General features: G+C 44.8%; 1 protein-coding gene across 1 annotated transcript; it reads left to right on the top strand.

The window, feature by feature from the left end:
• Positions 1-665: 665 nt before the first annotated feature.
• MCRIP1 (MAPK regulated corepressor interacting protein 1) lies at positions 666-5127 on the top strand. Its single transcript, XM_054975324.1, has 5 exons — positions 666-747; positions 1986-2046; positions 2667-2785; positions 3164-3265; positions 4108-5127. The coding sequence occupies exons 2-5, from the start codon at positions 2039-2041 to the stop codon at positions 4170-4172; spliced, it is 294 nt and encodes a 97-aa protein (XP_054831299.1). The 5' UTR covers positions 666-747; positions 1986-2038; the 3' UTR covers positions 4173-5127.
• The last annotated feature ends 18839 nt before the right edge of the window (positions 5128-23966 follow it).

Here is a 23966-nt window from a genome sequence, read left to right as displayed (position 1 = left end):
AAGTTCAGAGAGGTAAATTGGCATGGAGGGCTGGGAAGTTTGCTATGAAAATAATAGTGTACCTAGAAAATGTTACGCCTCAGGGTTCGCTCTAGCCACCATAGTGAAATGGGATACTCATTTTTTTATTGTAGAAAAGAGCAAGAGTCCAGTAGCACCTATAAGACTAACAAAATTTGAGGGAGGGTATGAGCTTCCGTGAGCCACAGTATATCTGAAGAAGTGAGCTGTGGCTCATGAAAGCTCATCCCCTCCCACAATTTTTGTTAGTCTTATAGGTCCTACTGGACTCTTGCTCTTTTCTACTGCTACAGACTGACTAACACGCCTACACTTTTTTTAAATTGTAAAGCTGTTCCGCGATAGTTCGGCAGCACTCTGCCCTATACAAGCCCCCCTCCCCTCATGATGTGTAGAGTGTGCGTCCAGCTCTGGGCACCGTCAAAACTCCTCATGAGGAAAACGGGTCTCTCCTCCCTAAGGGAGCTTTCCCACACGCTCTGCGACCTGCCCCCTCATCCCGTTTCTAGCATCCCTCCCACCTCCGGAGCATGCCCTAATGCCGGTTTCCATGGAAACCCCTCCCCCTGCCCCGTCGTTCCATTTCCATGGAAACCCTCTCCCTACACGGTACAGGGGCTCGCAAGACCCAGTCACCCGCAGTGCGCATGCGTCGCCCGGCCTAGGCGCTCTCTTCCGCCCCGGGCCTGGCAGCAGCTAGAGCAACGGGGACCGCCCCGGGCCCAGGTAAGGAGAGGTGGGGCGAGGCTAGGAGGGAGCTGAGTGGGGCCCGTAACAACCCCCCCCCCCTTCCGGAAACGGGCGCCATAGACCTTATCAACCTCGTCCCGTAGAAGCGAGCCCTTTGGATTGTTGTGGGCCTAGCAGGATGCCGAGCCGCGTCGGTCCTCTAGTAGAGAGAGCGAGAGACAATCAAGCGTGCCCCCAACTCCCACATTTCGTCCCTCACGGGAGCTGTTGGCGATCTGTTTTTGTGGCTGGCTGGGGATAACCAGGATGGGCTTTTGGGGAGGGGGATGTCGAGGGAAGCGTGAGGCTAAGGAGAGTTCAGATTCTCTGGGGCGCTACGAACGGGGGTGGGGGCGGCTGCAACGACCCTATGGCTCATAGATCCAGAGGAGTTAGCCGTGTTAGTCTGTAGTAGCAAAATCAAAAAGAGTCCAGTAGCACCTTTAAGACTAACCAACTTTATTGTCGCATAAGCTTTCGAGAATCAGTTCTCTTCGTCAGATGCATCTGACGAAGAGAACTGTGATTCTAGAAAGCTTATGCTACAGTGAAGTTGGTTAGTCTTAAAGGTGCCTATGGCTCAGTCATCTATAGTAATGGAGTAATGGAGAAGATCTCAGACCGCCTAGCCGAACTAGATTCCCCAGACTACACATCTCACTTACTGGAACAATGGTTTCTGATCCTAGAAACAGTTGGGAGCCTTGAGAACTTTTGAAGTGTTTGCAGGTTTGCTAATGATAGATAGGGGAAGTTTCATATTATCCTGATCTTTGAATGGCAGGGCACCAAAAGATGCGAATAGGCTCTCTTCCGTGCCCGCCATCCCGCTACTTAAAAATACGGAACTACCTAATATAAGAGTGCAGGTGACATGGTTATTATCGGATACAAATGATTCTGTTAATCTTTCAGTGGCAAAATATACAGGGGCAATAATTAAATATCAAATACATGATATTAAGTAAAGTTCTCTCCATTTTAATTTCTGTTTAAGGCAATAGCCATATGAGCAGAATTAGACAGACAGACAGATAGGGGATGTATGGAGAAAGCGTGGTTAGAAGATGTTTGCCATCCCAGTACCAGTGTTATCTCTGTGTCTATAAACGGCAATGTCTCTTTAAATCTGGGGAGTCTTAAATTGCCAAAGGCAGGTATAGATGCCTGTATCACGACTTGGTTGTAATTTCCTCCTTCTGGAGTTAATAAGAGTTCATTTGTCTTTGTTCTAGCATCGCCAACCTGCACACCTGGTGTTTGGGCCAGGGCTGGGCAAGAGGCAACCATGACAAGGTGAAAAAGATGATGGGGGTTGTGAGAAATGCATTTGTTTGAATGTCCAGTAAACTGCTGGAATATCTGCCTTCACATCTGTTTGTAGTTTTCAGCCTGGACTCTGATTCTCTGGATTTTATTTCATTTTTCTTGATGGGATGGTGAAACTAGTTATGTGGCAAGAAATGGCCTGTTTTGCTATTTACTGACTTTTCTTGGGTGTGGAAGGTAAAAGTAAATGGACCCTAGGGGAGTAGCCTCTAGCCAATAATTAGTCCATTGCCTAACATTGGACTTGGAGTTTTATTCCAATTCATCCATGCACTTGCATAGTAGCCTTTCGCAAATTGCTTCCTTCAAGTTTCAACTCTATCTGTACAGTAATCCACCTTGCAAAGTTGCAAAAATGAAAAACACAAGAACTTTAAAGCCCCTTGCTCAAGACAAGGTATTGCATAAATGAGAATTAAATACAGATAATAACTCCAATTAGGTCATACTTTTAAAAAAAGTGTACATAACAGAGCTAGAGGATCCTTTTGCCAGGACTATTATTGTAAAAGTTTCTCTTCTGATTCTTTGTGGCAAGGATCAGTATCTTGTCCCATCTTTCAATGAGGTCTCCACTTTGCTCCTAGCTCCCCTGTTTCCAGAGTCGTTTACAACGGCAAGAGGAACAGTAGCCCTCGCTCCCCAAGCAACAGCAGTGAAATCTTCACTCCTGCACATGAAGAGAATGTGCGCTTCATCTATGAAGGTGAGTTACCGTTGCTACACCTTCATGTATGCCTCACCTCCTACCCTGCATCTTTCCTTTTTTCAGCTTCTGGATTCTTTTTCCTGTTTGTGTCTTTAAGATGTGTGTGGACAGTTGGAGAAAAATGTCTGAAACTGTGTAATGTCAGAGCATTTGAAAATGGGTCTGATGCTCGGGACCGAAAGATCATTGCTGCTAGTTCTGTATGGCAGATCTTCTGACTCCTTATCCAATAATGTCTTACTCTCATCTTAAAGAGGTCCCCAGTAGTAAAGGTGCACTTAAGGTCCAGGATGTCAAAGTCTGTGCGGGACAAGGGAGAGCATTTTACTTTGTCTCTGTGTGGAGGTCATCTGATCTGTTGTCATTTTTCTACAGCTTGGCAGTGTGTGGAGCGGGATCTCCGCAGCCAGATGGCAGGTGGAGAACGGGGCCTTGTGGAAGAGTATGTGGAAAAGATACCAAACCCCAGTCTGAAGGGTGAGTTTTCTTTAGGTAGTTGAGTATGGAAATCTAGAACTGTATATAGATATTTGGATATGCAGTGCCAAATTTGGAGGCTTCCTTGGTATCTTAAAAAAAATGATTTTTTTAAAATGAATGGATGGATGTTAGCTTCTAATTTTTATAATTTCAGATGTAAATGGTATTCTACTGAAGGCTCAGAAATTAAAGGGAATGGAAGTTCCTTAAGAGCTGTTTGGAGCATGGGATCCTCATGGGGATGGCTTCAGCTGACAGGCAGGGGCTGCCCTGCCTGCCAGCTGAAGCAAGGTGTGGGGTGCCTGTTTCTGTGCCCCTCGCTTGCAAGCTGCATGGAAACGGGCGCTCCCCTGCGGGGCTGGCTTCAGCTGACAGGCCCCGGAAGTGACGTGCCATGGATCAATGAATCGGTCCGCAAACAGGCAGGTCTATGAAAAGTTCGTGGTCCGTGGTCCATGAAACGTGATGGACCACTGCTTGACGGCCCATGTTTTTTTCCCAGTCCGTGCCCACCTCTAGTTAACAGACTGGGAATTTTCTGGCTACAGAGTTTGTTGAAATCCTATATTGAATTTAATATCCCCTGAACGTAGGTAGTAAAATTTAGTGTGAAGATGAATCACAGCCTGTTGTATTCAACTCACTCCCTGGAGCCAACTCACTTCAGTCCATCACATGTTTTTGTTTTCCTGTCTGGAGTGAGAATTTAGAATGGTAGAGGTCAAGTTATGGTTGGAGTCAAATATCCTTACCAAGGCTAGTGGACAAACTGATGGAAAGCAATGTAGATGGTAAAGAGTCTTATCCTAAATTGTCTCTTCTTTCTTCTTTTTTGACAGCATTCAAACCTGTTGATTTGAGTGACCTAAAGCGACGGAACACACAAGACGCTAAGAAATCCTAAAGTGGCCTGGCTTGACCGAGCTCCAAGTGCTGGCATGTAGCCACAGATACATGCATTTATTGACTTTGTGTTGGTTTCCTCCTTTGGTCTGGATTGTGCCTGGGGCTGGCTCTGAATTCACTAGGAAGGATAGGCTTTGTACCTCTCTTTCACAGCATCCCCTGGCCTGGGCTGCCTGCCTTCATTCTGCAATTGGCCCCAGGAATTCTCTTCTTCCCTAGTAAATGACATTTTGCTCTAATGGTGGCCAAGAGACTGGTGTGTGCCCTCTTGATTTTTAAGACTGTGAAATAAGAGAGAATGGAATCAGGAACAACTTGACTATTTTCTCCCTGAGCCACTCTCAAAGCCCAGCCCTTCTGAGGGAGAGGCCAAGAGAAGACATTGGGGATGGAAACAGTAAGGTTTCTGCAGTCCTGCCATATCCAGTGTGGGAATTTAGAATGGTAACTCAAAATAACATAAATACCGGAACTTTGGTCAGATGAATGAAAGGGTGTTGTGCTATGTATTATGTGCTCAGCTCTTTGGGGCTGTGGTGGAGGACACCAGAACATAGAAGCTGACCCAGGTGCAAAGTTCCCCGGAGGGCAGACTTTTTTAAGGTTACTGCAGTGTGCGATAAAATGGCACCCTGTGCCGAGAAGATGTTCCATATTGTGCTGTCTCCATGCCCTGCTGACTTGTAGCCCCAGCCAGGGGGCAGGCAGCATTTCTGAGCTAGCCCCAGAGGCCAGCCCCGTGCCTCAGCAGCGCTGGGTATAGCCTTGGTGTGCCCTTGGCATTGGCAGAACTGCCTCTGCTTGTGTGCAGCCCAGGCAATAATGTTGGGGACCCTGCCCAGGGTGGGTCGGCAAGAGGCATGGTGGCTGTTCCTTTCCCTTTGTTATGTCCTTTCTTGGTCTGTGTCTGTTGTTAAGGAGTGTTGTAAATAAAAGCTGGTTAGTCATTTTGATATTCTTCTCTGAGAATCTGTCTTGCGTTCCAAAGAATGGAGCTTGCTTACCAATATTCCTGGGTTCCAGACAGCTCCACCCAACCCTGAGCAAACTCTCTGCAAAGGAAGGCAATGAAAGCTGATATATTTGTTCTTCTCATTGCCCTAGTGACAGTGCTTAGAAGATGCCTGCGTTTCCTGCCTGACACTCTTTATCGGTGCTGGGCTGGTTGCAGCTTTAATTAAGCTTTATTAATTTCCCCTCGGGCAATTAGCTCTGTCTGGCCTAGTCTGCAGTGCAACCTGACCTGCTGTGGTTGTGATTGTGCCATGTCTGTGGAAGTGGATTAAGATCTCTTCCGTAATCCTATGAGATCCCAGCCAAAGGAAGGTACAGTACATCCAGTTGCACCTGAGGAGTGCTGTGTTTAGCCATCTGCCTCCCAAAAGATTTTGCATTGCTTCCTAAACAGGTATAGTTTGATATCACATTGCTTCACATTGCTCTGTAGATCTTAGACCTGTTTAAATCCTGCTTTGAGAAAATATACATGAGTTGATAGTTAGTGTGAAACAAGACTTACCAAGCTTGGCGTTTCCTTGAGCTCTGTGTTCCAAATGTGTGTTCTGATAATGGTCTTTTCTGTGCAGTTGGCAGCAGGCAATTCCCAGCATTTCCTGCCTTGGAACATTTAGGTACTGTTTCCATCGATTCAGTGTTGAATTGTATCAACGGACAGTCTGACCTCCCTAAGAGCAGGGATGATGAGGAATCCATTCAGAACGATGCCTGAACAGTATGGGGGGGAAAGCCATACAGAAAGTATCTTGAGCAGAGTAAGGGTCTGCCAAGGGTTTCCTGCTCCTTGAAATCCAGGCATCTCGGTATATTGATGCCTTTTTGGTCAAGAGGAATTTGAAGTTCTTACAGTGTGATGTCACTGCAGATGATATTTTTGTTTTCAGTGGGATGAACAAATTTTCCCCATCACAAAAATCTGAATGCGTTCGCTGAAATGTGGTCTCCGTGTGTGTGAGTCTTCGGTCATTTACTGAGCTGTGAATTATTCTGTCTTCACAAAGCTGCCCTGCTGCTCCGTTTGGAGTCTTGTCCGATTTGCTGGGCTTACTTTGCATCTTTGCTTCCCATAAGGCAGTATTTGCACCGAGAACAAGCACTCTGGGCCAATCAGCTGCTCGAATGAAATACAACGTAATGTGTTAGCTAAGGGCCAGCGTGGTGTAGTGCTTTGCGTTGGAGTAGGCCAGGAGTGGCCCAGGCTGAAATCTCCACTCTGCCATGAAACTCACGGAGTGACTTTGGGGCTGTAATTCTCAGTCTAGCCTACTGCAGTAGGAAGTTGTGAATATAACATGAGGAGAGAGCCACGTACACCACTCCATGCTCCTTGGAGGAAGGGAGGGACAAAAACATAATGGATAAGAACGGTATGAGTCAACAGGCAGCACAAACATAAATATGAAAGTAAAAAGAAGTCGTTGTGTGAAAACATCTCATAGGCATTGAACACCAGATTTAGAAGATAGGCAAATAAAGGTGGTCTGTGGTATGATAATGATAAAAAGGATAAGCCCAACAGGTCCTTCAGTTCTTTCCTTTATGTACACTTCCCTTTGTGTGCTGCATTGGTCCTTGGCTGGCTGGAAAAGTGAAAATTGGAAGCAGTTCAGTTAAATGAGATCTTCTTTGTTGGTCTTAGCGAAACAAAAATAGCCACCTAGAAGAATCTGTTAAGGTGTGGGAACTCTTAAGTCAGGATAGGGAATCATTCGAGTTAAGTGTTGGAACTGGATCCATTCATACTTTTATGGCCCTTCTGATTATGGTGTAGTGCAATCTTACTCAGAGTACAACGGCACTTCTTGAAAAAAACAGAGCTGTGAACAGTCGCCCTGTGCCTATGTCCTCCTCCTCTCCCCTGAGATATGAAAGAATGAAATGAACTATATAGCGTGCTCTGCATTTCACTCCCCCACCCCTGTACATGGTGACACTTTGGGTAGGGAAGCACACAGCGTGATGATATCATGTCAGTTTAAATTTCTACAGCGAGTGATGAGGAAGAGCTAGATACTCTGCAGCTGCTTTCAGCAGCAACCACATTTTTATTAAAGGAACTGAATGTTTGCTGTCCTTCCTGTTTTCGGCCTTTTATTTTGGTGTTAGTATGTGTAGATAGTCTGGGGGGATTTCTTAAAATACTTTGGGTCTCTCTGCGGAGTTAACAGAACAGCCTCAGAAACACCCCCCCTTCCGTGCAGCTTCCTGATGCAGTGACCTGCTTTTCTGCATCTTTGAGACCAAGTTGGCCAGAATAGCCAGCTACAGTCCACTGGAAAAGGCATCTTTGGCTCACTACCTTGGGAAATAATAAATTAACGGTATAGGAAAAAAGTAGGCAACTCTGCCTGGATTTTGCTTTATTTTGGTTGCACTGTTCACACTTTCTTTTTTACTGCCTAGAATGTTTTAGTTCCACTATTTTTGGCATGGTCAAGAAAGAGAGCTGTGACTTCAAGCGCTCGATACAATAAGTCCTTTGTAATGTTGGATGTGGAATCCGAGGAGGCGAGTCTGATCTACAGAACTGGCAGGGTTGCTCTGTCCGTCACAAGTGTCAGACTTGGTTCTTTTAAAAGCAGAGGTCCAGAGAGAGCCATTTAGCTTGAGTTTTTATCATAGATTTTGGAATGCTTAGTTAAGTGGAGTTCTCAAGCTCTTCAGTACCTGTTTTCATGTTTTTCATTGGAACAACAAGGGCTGGAAGCTTCCCCTCAAGGTTGAATTCAGACTGGCATTTCCACAGGCCCGATGCTTTCTGTCCACGGATTGCGATTTTGTGGCTTCCCCCCCTCCTGTGCCAGCCCAAAATGTTCCCTAAAATTATGTTCTTGGGGGTCTCTTTTCCCCGTGAACAGGATTTCAGCTGATGTGGGAGGGCAGAGGCAAAAAGCCTTGCACCCACGAAACTGTCTAGTCTGGATAAGCTCAAGATAGCTCAAATTCTCAATATTTTTTGAAAAAACATTCTGCATCACTCTTCAGCCTATTTCTTTAAGTTCCTGGCTAATTTAGAATATGGATCAGGCCACAGCAATGGCAAAGTTTTTTTTTGAAAACAAAAAATCTCTCCATTTGGTACCATTTCTCTGATCAAACATGCCTCCTGCACAGGCAGCCCTAAGTTCCTGCCCCACTTGGGCCTAAAGCAGCTTGGGAAGCAGAGAAGAGGTTTTCAGCTGGGGAAATAATGGTGGTGGTGAGTTATAAAAATCCCCTTTCCCCAGCATCATAGCCATACTACCCTGGCAGCTGCCTTTTGCAGCTAACTTTCATGGTGAATGGTGATTATGGGGGGAGCCAGTCACAGCTCCCTCATGTAATTTCTAAGGTGCATTATGGGGGGGGGGGGTGTCTGTCAAAGCCTTTTTAGCTTTTCACACTGCAGGGAGAAGGGGTTAACGTCATATGTCTATGTACTGAGGGATAGTGGCTGAGGTGTATCAGAGGTTTGTGGATGTCCTTCGAATCCAGGGCTGGTGTTGGGGGTCAAATAGGAAGCCTTTCCGGGCCAGATTTGGCCTCCATTTGCCTGTTCCTCTCTTGCATTTGGTTTATGATTTTGTCTATGTTCATGCTGTGGCTTATTTTCTCATGATTCATGTTGTTGTGCAACTTGAGAGCACATACTCAAGATCAGTTGACCTGAATTTGTTCCTTCTTAACCAATCTGTCATGCTCAGAAGCACTCAGGAGTGTGAAGAGTAATGTGTTTCCCCACCATTCAAATGTATACTTAGGACGGTGGAGATACTAATCAGTCTTAAGTTATAGTGGTTATGAAGCTGGGAAAAAGTTGTTCTGCATTACAGTGCATAGAGCACAAAGGTCTTACCTTTGTGACTGTACATATAGGAGTATGGGTAACCCAGCTTAATTGCTCTGAAAACCTGGCTTGAGGTCTGTTCTGCATAAATGTGGTTGCAGAGCTCCCTGAGGTTCCATGGAGCATCTCTGTTGCTATATGAAGGGCCTGGGAGCTAAATGGTGCATCTATTAATACCCCCAAGATCCAGTTTCCTGCTCTGGGCCAGAGGACTTGATACCATCTGAAGTATGCCTAATGAAGGCTGGATTTCTCTAGGACTGAACCCCGTCACCTCCTGAAATGCAATCCCAAACCTCAAGCTTATGATCTTTCCCTCTTGAATTTTGTTGCCTAGATTTTTCTACTGTGTGGTATCCTCGAATTTTGGTAGAGTGAATCATCTTAAGGGTAAAGTGTAAAATGGCCTTTCCAGTTGACACACATTCTCTAATTTTTAGAATGATGAGTGCTACAGTACTCCTAATCCAATGCCGGTTGACATGATATTCAGCCCCATGTAGTGTTAGGGAGAAGATAACCTTGCTTTGGGCATAGTCTTTCCACATAGACACTACTTTTTGAGAGGGTGAAATTGTGTTTTCCAAGCAGCCCCGTGCCCCTGCAAAAGAAAGCGAGACGTGTTGGCAAAATGCATTTTGATTGGTTCTCCTCCACCCCAAATTCTTATTATTTTTTAACAATGGAAGATTTCTTTTTGGTTTCATGCTATAATAAGAAGGCTTTCAGTACAGAGTAAAAATCCATTTTTCACTCAGCATCATCAACAGCCTTATGCCACTTCCCAGTACACTTTAATCTGTCAGTATGCCCATTTCTGTGATTTCCAGTGCCTTCATTTGCCACCCCTTGGTTGTTGGTTTTAATGTAACAACTGGGGGGCAAGGGAGGAGACACTGGGACTCTCCACAACAAATGTATCATTACCATAAACATTTTTTAAAAAACCCTTTAGACTAAGGAAAGGAAGTAGGAAAAGGGGTTGGTTCAATCCACAGTTTTATCTGAGCCTTTGGAGGGATCTTGGTGAAACAAATATTTGGGGGAAAATAGCTGCCTAGCATCAGCACATTGATGCTAAGGACAGGGCTTCTGGAAACGGCATTGGTTGGAAAGGAAGGGGTATGGCATTTTACCCAATGAGAAAGAAAATCCACCCCCCCCCACACACACACACATGGCTGCTGATTCCAATAACATGGTAACTTTTTCTGTTCTTGGTTTGCATCCTGCTATGACTGCTCTGGAAGACAGAATGGAAAGACCACCCGGGGTTAACAGAACAATAAGAAAGTGTATTCACTGAAGATACTAAATGGTGTTAAAAGTGACAGTGCTCTATGTAAACATTCAGTAATGCTCACAAGAAATACAGTAAATACAATTTACAAAAACGTAATTCATACAATAATGTCTCTCAAAACTGTGCCAGAGGACTAACAGCCCCGTTCCGACAACTCTAGGAACAGGGAAAATTGCTCCGAGTTCAATGAGGCAAGTCTATAATGTCAATGTTCCAAATATATTTCTCTTCCTTCTTGTTGTTGTAGGAATCTTCCTATTTTTCAAATTGGAGATCCTTCAAGGTGGTAGCCCTAGCTGAGGCCAGCTGAACGGCAGATTTCGTCACTCGGACTTCATCAGGGGCTGTAAAGGACCACCGTGTCTAGTCTCATTATTTCACTGAACCCGGATGGTGACGCAGATCGAATAAACCTTGCGTACCTACTCCAACTTCCTTAAGCTTATATACTTTGCTTGTTACATGACTGCTCTGTCAGCAAATCATTATGTGTTAATCCACTTCTCTGTAGGCTGATTTCCCTCCCTAAAGGCCTACGCATTTGGTCAAGAATCCTTAAGTATCTGATACTTGCCTGTTGTTTTGGTACAGCTATGTGACTGCTCCATAGTGTTAGGAACTTGTTTTCCGATTGCTATCAGAGCATGTCAAAAAGATGAAGTTTCTTAATTGTAGATATCTCCTCATTGAGCCTGGCTTTGTCCAGAGGTGAGCTTCCTTTCAGCTGAAAGGATGGGAGAGACAGGTATCTGTGTATAAAGAAATTTCAGTGTCTTGAAGCGAAACAGATAAAGGGAGGACCGTTACAGACAGATAGCCACATTAGTCTGTAACAGCAGAATAAAACGGGAGACATTTATTCCAACATAAGCTTTTTTTGAAATGAGAGCTTATCAGATTTCTATGAGTGTAGATCCGTGAGGCTGAATATAACACAAAACGAGGTGGCAGTGGAGAGTTACAAAGAGGCTAGTTCAGAACAACATTAAATTCAAACAGCATGGGTGTGAGGCTTGCCCAGCTATTGTTAGATAGGCAAAATGTAAAATCTAGTGTAGGATGAAACGAGATAAGCTGACAAGAAGGATGTTATACAGGTATAGCTGAAAGAATTAATATCTGGAAGGGTGTGTTGGCTGAAGTGTCTTGGGAGTGCCTGATCTCTGTCTCTGGGATCAAACATGGCAGACCAGATGCTGTCCTGTTACAGCGTCTCATTGCTTTTGCCTGTACTCTACTTGGACCTTTCAGAATAAGTCACAAAATGCCATAAGTCACCAGTGCTGTCTCCTTCAAAGGGAACCAACTCACACGGGGGTGGATGTGACTATGTTTAATGTCTCCCCTGTCCACATACCCCTCATGAAACTATGTACTGTTAAAAGAAATGCTGAACTTTGGTTTTGTTTGACCTCTAACGGGCCCACTCTTCTTGAAGACTTCAGTTGCTTAAGCTTTGTTTGGCTCTGCGGCGTGGTAGATGTTCCCATTAATTTGCTGAAATCTAATCATTAGTGACAGGTGGGTGTTTCTCTGAAGGATACCTTTTGTTTTCCATTGTCTTTCCCTCCTGAAGAAAGCAGGCTGGGTGCTCTGATGCCACATAACGCGTACGAAGGACCTGGGCCTGTTAGAGAAATTCTAGCTCCCCCTTTCAGATTCCTGAAGAGGCCTGTACTTCTTTTGGGGCTGCAGCAGAATTGGAAAGGTTTGGCTGGCTGTAAATAAAGTAACGTAAAATTTAATTCAAGAAGTACCTACTTTCTCTTTTATCCCACTGGACTGGGCCCTGAAGCTCTGTGACACGTCGGGAAGATGTGGCAGGCTGTGCTCTTGTGTTCTGCCCAGCATTGGGGAAAATGTGTGGAATGTTCTTCGTTCCGGCCTGAAGATGGCGATGTTGATATAAGTTAAAACGTTAAGGGTAGTTTAGGGTTGGAAGTGAATGAAAATAAACTGGGCCGATTCCAGATGACTAACCTTAAGGCGTTTCATGCCGCCCTCTTCCGGATCGCGACGGGGAAAATGCGAAATATCGCGTTTCCTCACGCGAGTTTTGCGCATCGTCGCGCAAAACTCGCGTGAGGAAACGCAATATTTCGCATTTTCCCTGTCGCGATCCGGAAGAGGGCGGCATGAAACGCCTTAAGGTTAGTCATCTGGAATCGGCCCTGGTTTCTCTGGTCACACAACATGCTGGACCAGGCAATGCTGATACCTGTTAGCCCAATCTTCTGTCCTCAGATAAACACTCTCTCCTAGATATATAACAGAAAAAATGGACAGAGCTAAGAGACACTAGTCTGGACCCGAAACTTAGTCTACTACAGGCTAACACTGCTATCTACCTGAAACTAGTCTGTGCCTTGTGTTCGACACCCATCTAGTAAAAGTTGCTGAGACAGCAGAGACTAATTTTGTCCAGTGATGGGGTGAATGGTTTACAGCAGTGGTACTAACTCGGTGTTACTGAGGACTGCATTCACAATTGGCATCAAACCCACAGCCACATTTACCTTCATTCCTGACATGAAGCATGCACCTCAAGAAAACTTTCCATTTACCTATTCCTCTGGCAGCAGCTGTTTCAAGGTGGGAAATCCCTGCCAACCATAAGCCCCTCTGGGCAAGGGCAATGTCCAGTTACCTGAAACACGGAACAAGCGCCACATTGGGGAATGGGGCTCAGAAGAGCTACAGGTGGCATGTCCAAGAGCTGCGTGTGGCTCCTGACCCACTGAGGAAAGATTGGCTATGATGAAGGTTCTGTGCCTATTAGTTACGCTGAAGCACATTCGTGGATATTTTAAATAAAAAGGGGGGAAGTCTTTCAAAAACTGCACAGTAAAGAAATTTGGGTTAAGAGGATAGAAATGTTGTTTAGCTCTTAATGCCAGACATAGCACCCATCGATTTTGTATATTCTGCTCTAGCAAATATTAATTGCCTGTGCCAAAACGTTGTTTCACTGAGTTGAGGGAGGTCTCAGTTTTTGTGCTGAACGGCATTTCTTCCAAGACCACATCAGAAATGGCTGCCTGGCCAAATCATTTGCAACACCCAGCACCCTGGCCATTAATCTACTCCCATCTTTTTCTGATCTTTTGTTACAACGGTGGATAATGTCTGCCTATTTTACAATCTCAGAGAAATGTCTCTTAAAGGTTTCCTCTTATTTAAAAAAATAATTTTTTTTACACCTCAACTAAGTTAGCAGTGGACGCATATCTGGCTGCATTATTTAAAAATGAACAGCCACCGTAAATGGTCCATAAATACAAATACAGTTTGCCTTTAAATCGTGAGAGGCAGAACAGCATTTGAGCTAAAAATACATAAAAGATACAAAGATAATTAAGCGTCTTGTGGAACAATGAGGAGGAAATATTAGGAAGCAGCAACTATATTGAAGGAATCCCTCTTGAACAGGTGACAATGTGAGGCAGTTTGAGGTAAAAGTCATAGTCTAGCAGGATACTGTCTATCAGCCAACTGCTCCTGAAGTAATGAAATGGGATATATGTTGGTGTTGGCCTGGGAAGTAACTGTGCTGTACGGCTGATCAATGTAGTCCCCGATTTCAGATGCTTCTGCAATACGAGGACCTGGTCAGGGGAAAACTATCCTACGCAGAGATGAACAGGGCCTTTGTGGCTTTCAGGGGCAAGATTCTACCATATTCCTAAGGAAACTTTTCCAACGCTTCAGCAGGCTTAGACCCTTTCTACACTAGTTAATTTCACCACTTCATTCCCCAAACCACATCAATTTATTTGCAACCATCTACACCCTATTTTGTGCCATTTAGTAGTGGGTCTGGGTTTTTTTGCAGCTTTCTCCTGGGTTTTCTGGGAGCACTTTCCCCTCGACTTTTTGTTAAAGGCATTTTCCAGTTGGCGCTTTCCCCTATGCATTACCTTTATGCTGGGTTTAGTGTTCAGCCCTCTTCTGCCCCTCTCCTGTCCCCTGCCAGCCCACTTCTTTGTGATTGGCCACTCTCCTCTATCCAGCCACTCCCCCTTCCCCCCTTTCCATTCCTCCCTCTTCCCTTTCCCCTCCCCTTTTCCTTTTTTTTTCTAAATCCAGCATTGGATCGATGCATGACCGTTTTGCCAGCATGTGTTTGTAGGGGTTGAAATATCGTATAGGGGGGAGAACAGAGCTCAAATCAGCCAATCAGATAAACAGAGAGGAGGCCAAGAGGGAGAAATTCCAGGAATAGCAACCTCTTCAGTGTTCTGGTGATGCATTTCTTTGATGGTAGAGAGTGCCTTCAGGTCATAGCTGATTTATGGCAACTCCTGGTGGGGTTTTCATGGCAAGAGACTAACAGAGGTGGTTTGCCATTGCCTGCCTCTGCAACCCTGGTCTTTGTGGGAGGTCTCCCATCCAATTACTAACCAAGGCTGACTCTACTTGGCTTCTGAGATCTGATGAGATCGGGCTTGCCTGGGCTATCTGGGTGATGCATGGATTTAGCATGTACAGAAAGGATTTTTTTAAGGGCTGGCACTGCGATGCCGCCAGTGATGCCATTGATTGGTGACAACAGCACCAGCGCTCTTCAATTCCAATTTATTTGAGTACGGATCAGAATTTTTAAAAAGGGACACGATACCTCCATTGCATGGAAAAGGTGCAGAGGGAACGTGGCCTAACCAACTTCATTGGTTTTGGCTTGATTTCTTGAAAAATGCGGAGTAAGTCTGGAATGCAGAAGGGGCTTTAGTTTAGCTCTTCCTAAATGTCCAACGTGAACTGCTTTTGTCAGTGACTAAGTCTGTTAAGTATTGTCCACTACACACAGGGCATTTTTGTTTAAAAATTGTAATTGGGTGTCCATTTGCAAGCCGTAATTTAGACTTTAGCTGTTAAAAAATCTACTGTACTTATAGGGAGACTCCTCCATTAGTACTATGTGGATCGTTCACCTGCAAGAAAAAACCCTCCAGATTTGCAGTCTTTCTCATTGCTGCCATTCTTTTAGCAACCTCTTGCGAATTTTGGTGAAGCAATGTGTGCTGTGTATGTGCATGTTGTTCATCTGCATATCACGTGCTGCATTAGCACACCTGTACATTATTCTATGCCTTTCTTTCTGTACTCAGTGAATAATTACAGCCATCCCCACCCTATTGGAGGGATCATATCTACCAAACGCAAAACAGAAATATTCAGAGTAGAAAAAAACTCCAGAGAAAATTTCCTATTATCAGTCGTCTAAATAGTTTTATCTTGTTTGCATTTTACATTGTATTCTGTTTGTGTTTACCTTTAACGTTATTAGGTATTGCACTATTAGAAAGGTAGTTTGGATAATATATACCCCAGATGATAAAGACATTGCACAAAGCTACTTGAATATATCGGTATGTTTGTTGTAACGGTATTCCTCCCCTGTGAATTAAGTCACTGTTACTCCTCTACTGAAGGAAAGATGTAAAAGAGCAATACTGCAGATATTAGAAGCTCGCGGCATTTGAGGAGAGTGATCTCTTCCCCACATCCCATACTTCCAAGAAATAAGCCACAAGGAAGCTCATTTCATGATCAGCTGAAAAAAAAAATGCCCAGAGATTGCATCAGAACCAAAATTATTCCATCCCATAATAACCTATAAATTAGGGCAAACTCTCAAGAACAGGACAAGGCACAAGCAACAGCCCTTTTGCAAAATATGCAAAATTTCATAGTAGTTTTTTTTTTGGAGGTGGAGAGTGCCCTCAAGTCAGAGTTGACTTATGGTGACCCCTGGTGGGGTTTTCACAGCAAAAGACTAACAGAGGCAGTTTGCCATTGCCTGCCTCTGCAACCCTGGTCTTTGTTGGAGGTCTCCCATCCAAGTACTAACCAAGGCTGATGCAGCTGAGATCTGATGAGATAAGGCTTTAAAGGACACTTAATTTTCCTCTTTAAATCAATGCAAAAAGCGTACTTTTTGTTATAATTATTATGTTTATTGTAATCTATTATAACAATATAATAATTATATATTATACATTGTGTTATATTATATATTGTTATTATTTATTATATTTTAAAAAAAATAGAAAAAGGGGAGGTACTCTAGAAAAATCATTAATGCCACCAGACCCTAACCAGAGTTGAAAAGATATTTGGGTAGACTACAGCTCATTGCTATGCTTGCTTTCATAGAAAAGCATATACATGGAGTAAACATGTAAATAAGTAGGAAATACTCACAAATGAAAATATGGGCAAGCTTTCTTCACTTTGAGAAGGAATTGGCTATTGCAGCCTTGGTCTGCTGAAGTAGGGTTGCCAGTTTCCAGGCGGGGACTGGAGATCTCCCGGAATTATAACTGAACTCCAGATTATGGAGATCAGTTCCCATGGAGAAAATGGCAGCTTTGGAGGGCAGACTCCATGGCATTATACGCTGCCCAGGATGCAACCCCGAATCTCCAGGAATTCTCCAACCCAGAGTTGGCAACCCTATTGCAGAATTCCTGCTTGAGAGAGAGGTGCTAGATTTGCAACCCAGAGGCCTCGCCTTTTGTGCAACTGAACTAGCGACAGAGGCCTGTCTCCAAAGTAGGCCCTGGGCAAGAAGTAGGCACTGGGCAGGATCCAGTTCTTCCTGACAGGTGGAGCAAGCTTGCAAACAGGCCCTGAAGATTTTTTTTACTCGTCAGCAACTCCCAGTATTTTAAAATGGAGCTTGCTTCCATGGAAAAAGTGTATTGGATTCCTTGAACAACATGGGAGCTGCTGTTTTTGATCTACGTCCTGCTATGTTATGAATTGAAGAATGAAGATAGAAAGAACCATTCATTACAGTACAGAGGAAGGTTTTTTCTTTCTTTGCTTATTTGAAGTTCCTCTTTATCCACTGAGGAAGTGACTCGCCTAAGGCTACCACGCGAGCTTCATGGCTGAGCACACATTTGATCTTGGCTCTTACATATCCAAAATCTGTAGCAACGAGCTATTCTTGCCCTAGGGCAGATTGACATGACATCATTTGTGAACGATGCACATTGCTGACTGATGTCTTGCGCAACGATGGGATGGGATGAGGGCTGGCTAAGTGTGTGAATGAGCACCTAAACATATTGAACAATAGAAATATCAGTGTCTCTTTGCTCAGGAGATAGGTGCTGTTTGGAAGTATGAGATTACCGGAAACCCAGACCAATCAACGGGAGTTGAATTATATTAACATGCTGTGCTGGTAATTACTTCCTCCACAGCATCTGTAACTGGTTGTTTTCAGAGATGAGCTCAGTGGTCTGACTCAGTGTGTCAGTTCTTATGACACCTTCAGCTGGTTGCCGGTGATTAAAAACTATCTTCATAAATCAAACCTTTCAAAAACCTTGTTGTTTTGACACTTGGTGTTGAGTTGAAATAACTTCATTGCAGTTTATCAGCAGGCTTTGCACCAAAAGAACTTGGCTGGAACCTGGGATGGTGTACTCTCCGATCGCAGAATAGTTGTGTTCCTGATTTTTATCCTCTCCTTTCAATTTTTTAGTTTAGTTTTTTTCTGCTGTTGTGCAATTTGGTCAATTTATTCTTCTGTAAGCATATTTAGGCTGCTTGGGCAGAGCTGGGCACAGGTGAGGGAGGTGACTTTTCCTCTACAGTGGGCACCTTTGGGCTATGTTGTCACTTTTTGTGATGAGTCCAGCAGCACCTTTAAGACTAACCAACTTTATTGTCGCATAAGCTTTTGAGAACCCCAGCTCTCTTCATCTGATGAAGAGAGCTGGGGTTCTCAAAAGCTTATGTGACAATAAAGTTAGTTAGTGTTAAAGTGCTGCTGGACTCTTTACTATTTTGCAACTACAGACTAACACGGCTGACTCCTCTGGATCCACTTTTCGTTACGTAACTTTCCGTTGCTGCAGGGGGCATTCCCAGGCTCAGAACGGCTTAGGGAGCGGACAAACTCACATCCCTCCCCCTGGCTCACCCCTGGCCCACTGGTGCGGGAACTTACCCCCTGGTTATGCCCTGTGGCTGGGTGCTGGCGGAGAACCTGGGTAGAGCAGCACTAGGCCGCCACACTGTCATAGGGGCGGTTATGCCAGTGTTAACGCCTAGCCAGCTTCCAGGGCACTTTTGCCCCCCACCCCCTCAGGATTGCACTGTTAGACGCATAGTGCTGAAATTTATGCTGCTATAAATGTAATCAATCAATCAACAAGCCACTTCTTCAGTCATTTAGTAATCCTAATAGTGAGTTATGTCACAGGAGAAGCTGACACACTAATCTGGAGAGTTGGGTTTGATTCCCCACTCCTCCACTTGAAGCTGGGTGACCTTGGGTCAGTCACAGCTCTCTCAGAGCTCTCTCAGCCCCACACACCTCATAGGGTGATTGTTGTTGTGGGGATAATAATAACATACTTTGTAAACCACTCTATGTGGGCGTTAAGTTGTCCTGAAGGGCGGTACATAAATGGAATGTTGTTGTTGTTGTTGTTGTTGTTGTTTGGGAAAAAATAGGGAACTGCCCCAGCAGGCTCAGCTGTCCCCATCGCCTCCTTCCATACCACTTTACTTATCACAAGTCCAGCAGCTGGCAGCTTGTCAGCCTCCTCATCAGAGTTTCATCAGGTATTTGACAAAGGTGCTACTGAACTCAAATCTTGCTTACCTCAAACTTTGAGTCTTGTCTTTGTGGAACTCAGCAGGCAAGTCCCTCCCTATAAAGACAGCTTGTTTTTCCTAAATGGTACAAAGGGCAGCTCTCATCCTTGCCCATGATGAAAACAGTGGAGAAGAAGCCCCTGGAAGAGGGGAAAGGACAAATTGACAGTAGAGTCTTACGGAATCCATTAACCAGTCAGGAGGGTGCAGGGCCGTATTATTCATAAAGCTGCCTGGGCTGAAGCCTAGGGGCCCCACAGGAACTAGGGGCCCATCAAGTTTTTTTGCTGAGAGCCAAGCTACAAGTGACGCCTGACACAGGTTGGACACTTGTCAGCTTCCCTCAAGTTTTGATGAGAAATGTAGGTATCCTGGTCTTGCAGCTGTAATGGAGAGCCAAGCTGTAAAACCAGGACGCCTACATTTCCCATCAAAACTTGAGGTAAACTGACAAGTGTCCAACCTGTGTCAGGCGTCACTTGTAGCTTGGCTCTGAGGCACTGTGACCTGCGCTCTAGGGCTCCAATGGTTAAAAGCATTATGCACTCTGCGCCGTAGCAATACGTGTACATACATATTTATCCATATATTAAAACAATTATCCATACATTATATATGTTAATAAATAATAACAATTTTATTCACTTCAAAATATTACAGTATTGAACAATTATCCCCCCAGAATGTGCTTTCCTGACAAGTTCGACTCACACAATAAAAATATTTTTAAAATTGTGAATAGAATTCTTCAGGAGACCCTCAAAATGGATAAAGGGCTATGTGCTGCGGTCTGTACCAGGGTCAGGCTGTCAGCTTTAGTTTGGGTGAAAGACTGAAGTGCTGGAGGAGGCTTGAAATACCTGAAAGCTGACGGGCCCAGCCATGGGTTAATACGGCCCTGGAAGGGTGTTGGAGACCTTTACCCTGGTCAACATGCTAGCATGTTTTAATGGATAGTATGATCTGGCCCAGGCTGAGTTTTTGCTTTGGCTTTCTGCAAGAGGAACAGTTTGGACAAGAGTCCTCTTGCTACTGCTGCTTCAGCTACACAGCAGTGCAGAGAGGAGCAGAAGCGCAATGGGCTTTGTTTTGTCCTTTGGCAGGACTGGCTGTTGTTTCAGGCTGCCAGTGTTGTTTTATTCACCCAGCCTGTACAGCAATTTAGAACTGATTTGTTAAGAATGGATCAGTCCCTGCATTAACTGTTATCTTTGCAGAGGATACACTCAGTATATAAAAGCACAATCCAGATTTTGTGAGCTTTGACTCAAAAAAGCTTGTATCCTGGAAAATATTGTTGGTCTCTTAAGGTGTGTGCAACTAGAATCAAATTCTGTAATGCAAAGGTATATGTGAGGCTCACTGACTTTGGGAATTTTGCTGAATGCATGTCTTTGTAGTTAAAAAAAAAAGAAGCACATTAAAATTCCTGAAATGGCATTTACGTACCTTTCAACCTACAGGCCTTGAAAGCATTCATGTTAAAAAAGTAATCCTGAGAGTGGCTGTTCTTGCTAACAGCTCCATTTAACTCGCTGCCCTGGCTGAATCATACAAATCAAATGGGCTGAGAAGGGCTTCAGATTTTGTTTTGGCATCAGAGCATGAGTGGAACCTTTTCTCCATTCCATTCTTTTTTTTAAAAAATCCATAAATTCAGTTCAGTATATCATCCAAAATGTGTCTAAGTCAGCACATGCAGTTTATGCATGTTAACAACAGGTCCACAAACAACCATCTTTCTGAAATTACTCAGAAATATTAGCTAGTCTGCAATACGATGACAATAACACACATTGACAACTCTGGAACTGAATTGCTGCTTCCGTTTGTACACTGGGGTGAGGAAATTCAATCAGGATTGGGGCTGGAGGAGTTACGGTCCTCTTGCTCTTCAAGAACACCATTTCCGGCAAACGAGTGACAGCGCTACCAGCCCTTGTCATCTGTGTAGCTTGACTGCTAATTCTACAAACCTATCTCCAGAGGATATTCCACACACTCCATTAGTTCTGGCATCCATTGCCGTGGTGTGTTGGGGATGTGTATGGACTCCTGAGGCCCTGGCTGAATGGTGTTCCCTGCTGGGGTACGAGCTGCTTAGCTGTGCTTATGCAGAGCTCATCTGAAGGTATTTGGAATGCTTGCGAGTTCCCCCTGGGTCTCAGAATAGTAATACCTGTGGCCTCCAGCAGGTACACCATTCCTGGAGACCCCAGACCACCACCTGACTAGTACTATCATTGCATCCCCTGTTGCTATGGAAGCCCATCCATCACAGGTGACGAGTGCACCGTTCTTTATTACTACAAGAAAATGTCAATGCATTTGATCTCTGTCCTGTGCTGTGGAGCATGGAGTCCAGGAGGCAGCACAGCAGGCCCAGAAAACTGCTTCCCACTGTTTGTTAGATGTGTTAAAGAGGGGGGGAAATCCACGGGAGAAAAATGCACTATACACTGTGCAAGTAATTCTCGACGCTTAAAGTGCTCAAGTGCTAATTTACAAGAAACTATCATGCTGTTATATGAATTATGATAGAGTTTCTTGTAAATTAGCACTTGAGCACTTTAAACGTTGAGAATTACTTGCACAGTGTATAGTACATTTTTCTCCCGTGGGATTTCCCCCCTCTTTATCACATCTTACTTACATATTCGGAGAGCCATTGTTGTATATGCTTTCCCACTGTTTGTTAAGCTGTGGGCTTTGGTAAAGGTGCAAATATTGAGTCATTACTGACCCATGGGGGGAATGTCGCATCATGTTTTCTTGGCAGACTTTTTGTTATGGGGTGGTTTGCCATTGCCTTCCCCAGTCATCTACACTTTACCCCCAGGAAACTGGGTACTCATTTTACTGACCTCGGAAGGATGGAAGGCTGAGTCAACCTTGAGCGGCTACCTGAACCCAGCTTCTGCCAGGATCGAACTCAGGTCTTGAGCAGAGCTAGGACTGCAATACTACAGCTTACCGCTCTGTGCCACAGGACTCCCTACAGTGGGCTTTGGCAAGGAGCTGATAAAAAAATGAATGTCCATGAATAGGCCTCACCTTGATAGAAAAAGGAGTAATGAAGAGAGAATGAGGGCAGGGTATTTAAGACTGGGTCTTTCCAAGGCATGATTTAAGGGGCATGAAAATTGCCTAAGTATTCCTACATGAAAAGAATAGAGGGGGTTGGGATGCTGTTCAGTTATTTATGAAAAAGCAGTTTTCTGGGGCATGTCATGGTTGGAGAGGCCAGGCCTGCATCATGGGCAATTGTCTGGAAAAGGTCAGATGCATTGATGGGAAGGAGCATCTACCGGACCCCCTTGCCCTGTGTTTGGACTCTCTGCCTGTTCTCTGGGTTCCATGATCTGAACCGAGAAATCTGCACCAGGGGGGTTGTTATGTAAGGTTCTGTCTGCACTCGGAGGTTGTCACTAAGTGGCTGCGTGAGGCACACATGACAGACAAGAGCACCCAGAAGGCACTGTGCTTTCTGGGATGTATCATATCCTGCCAGCTCCACTCAGTGTGCCAGCTGAGATGTGGCTCCCTTCATCTGGCAGAATCACATAGGGTGGTTGTGGGGACAGGGTTACCAACTGGTCTGGAGAAAAATGCCCTGTCCCTTTAATAGAGGCTTAAGGCATGGAAACAGGCAGCTGAAGCTTTTCATGGCACGGAGGTAAATAACATCCCATAAAGCCTCTATTAACAAGACTTAACCCCACCCCCACCTCAGGCTGCTGACAGCCCTAAAGGGGGATAGAAGCAATATGTACAGCCATGCATTATTACTTTTGGAGTCCTATGTCCACCTTATATGCCTATTTGCCAGGATCTGGACTGAGAAATTTCCACTGGTTGGGTAAGGCTCTGTATGCACTCGAAGACTGACCCTTAGCAGAGGCAATAGTTCTTGGGGTTGTGGTACCTGAAAGACTGCTCCTTCCAGCTTGTCAGTTAAGATCTGCCTCTCCCAAAACCTGCTATCTGTGCACCTGCCATGAGAGGTGAGATAGATGGTGGTGACTAGAGATAGGGCATTTTCTGTGCTGGTACTTCACATCTGGAATGCCCTCCCCGTTTGAGGCTTGCCTGCTTGTGGAGAAGTACCATGGTCTCACTGCTATTCCATACAGCCTGGTACCTCCGTCACTGAGTCAGGTGATGCAAAAAAAATTTCCCTTTCTCATTTCTGATCTTCAAGACCACAGAACTACAGGTATGTGATTCCCTACTGAGTCTAGTGTGGGGCTCTCTCAGGTTTTTTGAAGGTGACAAATGTGGGAGTAGCCCTGTGAACAGAGAGCCAGTATGGTGTACTGGTTAAGAGCAGCAGGACTCTAATCTGGAGAACCAGGTTTGATTCCTCACTCCTCTAGTTAAAGCCAGCTGGGTGGCTTTGGGTCAGTCACAGCTTCTTGGAGCTCTCTCAGGGTGATTGTTGTGAGGATAATAATAACACACTTTGTAAACTGCTCTGAGTGAGCGTTAAGTTGTCTTTGCTGCTAGCAGGCTTGCATCAAGGCAAAGAGCTTGGGGCATATTCCAGAGACGCTGGCCACCATTGTGCACCTGAAGGCCAATAACCTTCAAAATGATAGGGAATTCCTAAGTTAACCAAACCAGTGACAAAATATGGAATGAAGGGACACTTGTGCATAATGAGGACGCAGTGTTTTGTGGGGTGGAGGACACCTTGTGAGAGAGGGTATCTTGAGGGTGCCTGAACAAACAAAAGGGCAGGTATAAATGCATCTTTTGGGGGGTGTCAGTTTTGGGAGTTATACTATGACACCTGAGTGAGTGAGCCATCCATACTGTGTGCCTGACCTGCCAGCAGTATTTACCTTCTCATAAAGTGCCTTTGTGCTCCAGCAATTTGCTTCAATTAGGCTCATTATCTCTGCAAGAGGGGCCTGGGCGATGGCAACAGCTCCGCTGGGGTGGGCGGGAGGACAGCAGTTCTGCCTGTGCCCCTTGCTCATCAAGTCTGTGAACAGATGGCTGCAGTGGCCCTTGTGTCCGTCCTC

The sequence above is a fragment of the Eublepharis macularius genome, chromosome 4, assembly GCF_028583425.1.
Source record: "Eublepharis macularius isolate TG4126 chromosome 4, MPM_Emac_v1.0, whole genome shotgun sequence".
Lineage (NCBI taxonomy): Eukaryota > Metazoa > Chordata > Lepidosauria > Squamata > Eublepharidae > Eublepharis > Eublepharis macularius.
Note: the sequence above shows the minus strand (reverse complement) of the source record. Positions and strands in the feature narration are given on the sequence as shown.

Coding starts and splice junctions, on each gene's coding strand:
- MCRIP1 (XM_054975324.1), top strand. Junction 2,786..3,163: donor TGTGCGCTTCATCTATGAAG/GTGAGTTACCGT, acceptor ATTTTTCTACAG/CTTGGCAGTGTGTGGAGCGG. Junction 3,266..4,107: donor ACCAAACCCCAGTCTGAAGG/GTGAGTTTTCTT, acceptor CTTTTTTGACAG/CATTCAAACCTGTTGATTTG.